At 52.7% G+C, this 7479-nt stretch overlaps 1 protein-coding gene across 1 annotated transcript in view; it reads left to right on the top strand.

Annotated features, from left to right (window-relative positions):
* Positions 1–207: 207 nt before the first annotated feature.
* The window catches only part of LOC119341510 (putative disease resistance protein RGA3), a 12001-nt gene continuing 4729 nt past the window's right edge, over positions 208–7479 (top strand). The window contains exon 1 of the mRNA XM_037613384.1: positions 208–881. Coding sequence (XP_037469281.1) covers positions 477–881 — 405 coding nt within the window. The 5' untranslated portion in view covers positions 208–476. The remainder of the gene's footprint in view (positions 882–7479) is intronic.

Genomic DNA, 7479 nt, shown 5'->3' with positions numbered 1-7479 from the left:
AATTAACTCGTGTTGTCAGCACTAATTAAGCAGCAAAGTAGAAAGCGTGGCCGACATGAATCCGGTCTTCACGTGACGACCCAACAGCTCCGTTTCTCCCGCGAGTCGTCCACCGCCAAATAGAAAATGAGTCTCATCCCGCGTCCCCGGTGTTTCCCCCACACTATCATAGCCTCACACCAGATCCGGAGAATAGATCAAGGAGCTCCAAGCCGCCGCTCACCTACCCACGCTCACGCTCACGTTGGCCGCTCCGTCCCATCCTGCTCACCTCGCCGGCGGCACTCACCCCAGCCAGCCCCCCTCTATACTCCCCCGTCGACCTACCTCACTCCAGCCAGTGCTTGTTTGTGGCCCAGTTCTGTCACCAGCTGGTCACCCGGTGAACTCCATTGCAGGGTCTATGTGTACATACAAAGATCCTGCAGCCTAGCCAGCTAGTAGCTACCCATCTCTCCCCTCTCAGGAAGCCTGCAATGCCGGATCCGGTTAGCATTACTGCTGCTGTAGGATGGGGCGTTACCGCACTAGGTTGGCTTGCCTCGCCCATCGTTCCCAGAATCCTCAACAAAGGTTTCGCCTTCCTCGGCTTAAACGCGGCGGAGAAGCTCAAGATAATCGACACACAGGTTGTACAACTGCAGCGGGTGATGGAAGTGGTCGACGAGAGCACTTACAGGCTTCGCTTGGAGCCACTGTTAAACGACCTCAGATCCGCTGTCTACGAAGCCGAAGACATCTTGGATAGTGTCGAGTATCAGCGTCTCAAGAAGCAGATCCAAGATGCCAAGTCACAAGGAAGTACGCCTCCATGTAAGAGGGATTGGCTGAAGAAGAAGATTCTTCCGTGTGCCATGCCGAGCTCCCCATTCAAAGACAAGGTATTTCCTGAACTCTTTTTTTTTTTTTTTGCGAAGTAGGTATTTCCTGAACTCATACTTGATATTGTTCTGATTTATTCGAAGGCCCTCCCATCCTTCAGTGCCACATCGATATATGTTGATGAGAAAATTTAGGGAGCTAAAGCTCCCAATCATAATACATTCTCACTTATTTGCCATACTTATCTAAAGAAGAAGATAAGATCTCGAAATACAAGCATGTATAGTGGTTGGTAACAGTTTTTTCTTATCATTCCACATCATTTAGAGTAGATAAAAAATATGTTATTACCATAGACTATCTTTTAGTATTATCTCTAAAAATTATTGCCCGCATCCTCCTAAAATTATGGTAATTTCTTCGAGGAAACGTAAAAGTCGTGGCACAATTCATTTTTGACAGCATTGATCGCCAACAACCGGGTCGTATGAGCGATAGTTGGCTCTCTCGGGTACTTAAGGTCCAAAACTGTCACCACGGCCTTGCAGGAATTGTACATTGATTTAAGATATGTGGATTCACTCATACGTATGTACTCATCCACAAGATCGCCCGAAATTTCATATGCAAGCATGCAAATAGCCGCAGTGCATTTTTGATAAGAGGAGAAACCAATGCAAACTTGCCAAAGGCATCCTCTTTGCACTCAAAGTATGGGTCATATCCTACCACTCCCTCATGAATACGATTGAACACAAGTCTCGCCATCCAGAAGCGGCGGCAGAGAGGGGAATTCAAAAAGTAATTGGCATAGAGTAGGGCATGGCCGCTCTTCCTATTGCGGTTCAAGGCTGGGGTATGGCCCGGGATTGATCCCCTGAATCGAGGCCACTACCTAGCAATGTGGTCATTGACGACCAATGCAGCAACCACAAGCTCTTCGTCCTCCGAGGACGACTCATTCGATGAACAAATGAAGTGGAAAAAATACTCGTCCCCACTATCCGTGATACCTTGTGAGTAAAGTGTCGAACACCTTGAGGTCGTGGTGGAGACGCGGCCGGGAAGAGCACCTCATTCTCCTCACGCAGGCAGCAAGCAAGGTTGGTGGTGACGGGCGAAAAAATGGGTGGTTGGGTTGGACATCGAAGAGGCGGCCGGCAAACGGGCGGAGGCTGGGGGGCGGGGGGGAGGGGGGTAGTTGTCAAAACCAGCGAGAGCACTCAGCAAGAACACTGAACGCTCGAGAGAGAGTCCTGCGTGCGTGCGACATGTGTCCCCCTTAAACCGAGTCCTGCGTGCGTGCGACATGTGTCCCCCTTCCCCGCAAAAAAAGACATGTGTCCCCTGTCAGGACGTCCACCGCTCCATCCCAACCTTATCTCCTCGCAACCCATCTTCTCCACTCGTTTTCTCTCTTTTCCCCTTTCTTCCTCGTTCACCAATCACTCAGGGTGGATGACACGAGCAAGCTTTTCGGCCCGCTCGTGGCCCGTTCAGGACCGGACCGTACGGTCCAGGACCGGTAGAAAATCTGGTCAGTCCGGGCTGCAATTTTCGGCCCGAGAAACTGTCGGTCTGGTCCGGTCCGGTCTTTAACCGAGCCGCTCGGTCGGACCGAGAAAACGTAGTCACCGCCGCTGTCGTGCCTCGTCGTCGTGGCCACCGGCAGCCCCCGTGTGAACCATCATGTCCCCGAGCTTCCCCTCTCATCCCTTCCTCACTTTCCAGTGCGCCATAGCCTCTTGGCACTGCTCGCCATCGCTGTCGTGCGTGCACCGGCGCCGATCTGAAGTTCTCGACCATGGAGTCGACCCCAAACCTGGCACCAATCCTGCCATGGCGACAACACGTACACCGGTTACCAGCTGCCCCAGGTATGAAAACGCATCGCCGGCACAACCAGGAATAACTGGATATGATCCGAACGCTCTGAAGGTGAAGCCACCGCTGCTGTTTGAGGATGCAGGTGCGGCTACTACGCTAACAAACTCCGTAACAAACTCATCTAGATAAGCTCATGCGATCATGCATTAGAGACTAGGACTGGTAGTTACGGAGAGAGAGAGCTACGTTGGTTCAGTTTCAACAGGTTCAGAAAATGAACCAACGCGTCGCCACCGGTGCTGCCATGGAGCTCACCAGGCAATGTTGCTACAGTGGAGCATCGCCAGGGCTGCGGAGCTGCAATGAAACGCTGAGGCGTCGTCGAAAAGCTTCGCCGGGTTGCAATGAATCACCGCCAGAGCTGCATTGAAGCACCGTCGGGGGCATTGAAGCTTCCCCGGGGTTGCATGGAAGCGCTGTCGACGCTGCAATGGAGCGCCGCAGGGCGTCGTCGGTGATGCGCGGTGCTGTCGTGGGAGCTACTGCGTGTCGGTGATGCGCGGTGCTGTTGTGGGAGCTACTGCGTGGCGCTGGCATTGGAGCTGCCGGATCCTGCGGCTGGGTGCGACTGAATCGGACGGCTCTGGGGACGGTTTAAGTCTGCCTAAAATCATTCGGCTGATTTGTAGCAGCCGCCTTTATATATCCGTCGTTACAAAGGGCTAAGAGCATGTCCAACCGTTGGCACCCAGGAACATCACCCGAATCAAAAAAGTTGGTGTCTTGGGGGTCATCCGGCGAAATCTGGCGAAATAAAGAGGGCATCTTCCCAGTCACACCCCACCCCAAGCAAAAGTTTGTGAGGAGAATGATTAAGTGGGCCAAGAAAAAGGACATGTGGTGAGACACGATTCGCCGAAACTTGTGACGGCGTCCCCAAGAGACCCCAGCGTGCCAGGTTTCGCCTGGGTTTGCCTGCGCTATTTTGACGTCCTGGGGGGCATTGGGGGCGTGGCTGGACCGTTTTTCGGCGAAAAGTGCCGTCTGAGCCTAAAACCGAGCCTAAAAATGTGTCCTGGGGCGTCCTGAGAAGGCTAGTGGAGATGCTCTAACAACCTACTGACTAACTCCCGGCTGACTGCATCACGATCCGCACAATGCTGCGTCATCCTACAGCCATACGAGTCGTGCGCAAAGCCACCGGGAGAACAAATCAAAGCAGAAAAAAAACCAGGAACGTGTGGTGCGCACTTTCAGATCCTAGCTATTCCCTTCGTCCCATAATGTAAGACGTTTCTTAATACTATTGTAGTGTTAAAAAATGTCCTACATTATGGAACGGAGGTAATGCGTGCATGGCAAAGTCACATCACTATGCATGCATTATTCAACAGAAAAAACCAAGGTCTGAAACCTAGTGATGAGCTTAGGCAGGTCCTGCACTTCCACCCCTTAAGCTCAGCACCTAGCACCAATCTTGATCATCCGAAGCTTTTGCCTCATCTCGACGAAGCTCACCCTGCCCAACGGCTTAGTCAGCGCGTCAGCTAGCTACTCTTGGGTGCGGACGTGACTGATTTCCATCTGTCCAGTGCTCACACAATCACGGATGAAATGAAACTTGATGTCAACGTGCTTGCTCCGGCCATGATGAACAGGGTTCTTGCTGAGGACAATGGCGGCCTGGTTATCCAACAAGAGTCTGATTTCTCTACTGGCTTGCCCAACATATCGCCGACCAGCCATGACAACCACAACCCTTGGCATGTCGATGCTGCTGCTGCAACATACTCGGCTTCGCAAGAGGACAGTGCCACGATCTTTTGTTTCTGCGAGCACCAGTTGACTGGATTTTCACCAATGAAGAAAACTTGCTCGGAAGTGCTTTTGCGATCTCCAGTGTCACCTGCGTGATCACTGTCGCTATACCCAAGCAAAACTCCTTCCCTATGACCAGATTTGTAACAACACCCATAATCCAAAGTTCCTCTGATGCATCTTAGAATTTTCTTTACTGTCATCCAATGGTGCGACTTAGGCTTCTCAATGATTCTGCTTGCAATGTCGACAGCGTGAGCAATGTCGGGGCGCATATTGACAAGATACCGCAAGCTGCCTATCACACTATGGTACATGGTGGCATCGACGGGTTAGCCACCGTCCTCCTTCTTCAGCTTCAGACGACACTCCATGGGCGTCGCACAGCTGTTGCAGTCGCTCATTCCCGCCGCTTCTAGGACCTTCGATGCATAGCTTCACTGATGTAGTGTGATCTGACCATCAGACTAGCACACCTCGATCCCTAAGTAGTAACTTAGGAGTCCGAGGTTGCTCATTTTGAACATCTGCTGCTTGAAGTCTTTAATGGCAGAAACATCCGTCCTAGTGATTATGAGGTCATCCATGTAGACACCAACCAGGAGGTACGATCTGGCATCACCCCGCCTGTGTACACCACGTGCTCCAAGGGACTGCGCACAAAACCAAGGGTAGTCAGTGACTCGTCGAGCTTCCCATACCACACCCTAGGAGCCTCCCACAGACTGTACAATGCTGTTTTCAACTTCAGCACGCGACCATCTTCTCCGGCGACCAAATAACCAGCCAGTTGATCCACATAAACCTCCTCACTGAGCTTGCCATTTAAGAATGTCGATTTCACATTCATGTGATGAACCTCCCAGTGAGAGTGCAAAAAATACTTGTTACCTCCAAGAGTGGGTGGACTGGTCTGGACACACAAATCCGTGTGAAGCAGCTCCAAGCCTTGCTCAGCTCTGTACGCTGCTGCCTGTGGGAATGGGGCACGGTGCTGCTTGCCGAGGGCGCATCCGTTGCAGTACTCGTCAACGTGACCAATCAGCGGCATCTCGCGTACCATGCTTTTTGAGGACATGGCACGCAGTGCCCTGAAGTCTAGATGACCCATCCTAGCGTGCCAACGCCAGGTTTCGTCGTCGTTCTTCATCAGCAAGTACGTCGGTGTGTCAACGGTGAGCACAGATGTGTACAATCGGCAGATCAAACGCCGGGCGTGAGCCATCATGTGCCCACCGGTGTCATGAATTATCATGAGTCCCTCATGACTCTAAATTGTGCACTCCCCTTCATCTAGCTGGCAACTGAAATTATATTGCTGCGAGGACTTGGGATAAATTAAACCTCTAATAGTGTGCAGTGGTTCCCGCTCTGTCCTCTGAAGATCAGTGAACCTCTTCCACGGATTGCAACGTGTGATCAATCTTCGAACTTTACAGTCCCTTGTACCAATTCATCAAGAGTACTAAACAAGCCCCTATCGCCCGTCATGTGGCTTGTAGCTCCCGTATCAAATCAAAGTACCACAGCCCCGGCAGTGAGATCTCTGGATACACCTTCTCTTCGTTCAGATGAACTTGCTGCGGCACCACGATGCTGGCAGTGACAAACGTGGTGGCCGTGGGCATCATGAGGCCCTCATGGTGCTCATCGCCATCTTGGACAAGATGTGCTTGCCCTGTTTAGCCTGCTCTCCTTCATCCTTGATCCTAGCGTGACTGTCCTTCTTCCAGTGGCCCGGCCCGTTACAATTGTGGCATTTGCCCTTCTTCTTTCGGCCTGAACCACCCTCGCCGCCGTGCCTTGCAGCAGGTCCGCCGCCACCTTGCTGTTTGGGCTTGGCCGGTGACTTGCCTTTGCCGCCGCCGCTCGACGAGGATTCGCCGGTGCGCTGTTGTTTGCGGGCGTCCCACTCCTCCTCAGTCATGAAAAGGCGACCAGTGGATGCGGTGGCGTCATCGAGATCATACTGATCTTCGCACGTCGAGAGTTGCCCCGTGAGCTCCTCAATGATCATCGTCTTGAGGTCGATGAGGGATTCGAAGGCCATCGCCATCTGCCTGAACTTGCGGCACAACCCGAAGAAACTTTTGTACAACCTTGTGCTCAGTCACGGGGTCGCCATACAACTCCAGATGGGCGATGATCCCCGTCAGGCGCAGCGTGAAATCCTCAATGGACTCGTCGTCCTTGAACCGGATTTCCTCGAACTCGTGGCGGTGCACCTGTGCCTTGGCTTCCCAGACGCACTCACTGCCCATCCGCAAGGTCTTGATCGTCTCCCACGCGGCAGCGCACCTGCGCCTTGGCTTCCCAGACGCGCTCGCTGCCCATCCGCAAGGTCTTGATCGTCTCCCACGCGGTCTTGGCGGTATCTTTGGCCGCCAGCACCCGCATCAGCTCCGACGGCATGTTGGTGAGGATCACTCCATGTAATTTGTGCGGGTGTGCATCATGGTCATCCCGGACTCCTAGCGCATGACCCGCTCCATCACGCGGAACTCGCCGCTGCCGTCTCTGGTGAGACGCACGAGCGGCGGCGAGGCGGACGGACTTTCCATCTTCTTGCCGGACGTGTTCTTGTCAGGCTCGTTGTCGGTCATGGCCACCGCAGATCAGACACCACCGGCTGCCGGAGCTACAGATCGAACACCGAGGCTCTGATGCTAAATGTAGTTGTCAAAACCAGCGAGAGCACTCGAGCTAGAACACATAACACGAGAGAGAGTTTTTGCGTCACTAGACTCTGTGACTTTTCTGTTATTTCCTCATTTGTATATTTGTCATTACAAAGGGCTAACAACCTGCTAACTAACTCCCGGCTGGCTGCATCACATTCTGCACAATGTTGCGCCATCCCACAGCCACGAGTCGTGCGCAAAGCCACCGGGAGAACAAATCAAAGCAGAAGAAAGAAAACCAGGAACGTGTGGCGTGCACTCTCTGATCCTAGCTACGTGCATGTCAGGGTCACATCACCGTGCATGCATTATTCAACAGGAAAAAACAAAG

Source organism: Triticum dicoccoides, chromosome 7B, assembly GCF_002162155.2.
Source record: "Triticum dicoccoides isolate Atlit2015 ecotype Zavitan chromosome 7B, WEW_v2.0, whole genome shotgun sequence".
In the NCBI taxonomy this organism is placed as follows: Eukaryota; Viridiplantae; Streptophyta; class Magnoliopsida; order Poales; family Poaceae; genus Triticum; species Triticum dicoccoides.
This window is presented reverse-complemented; position numbering and strand designations above follow the sequence as displayed.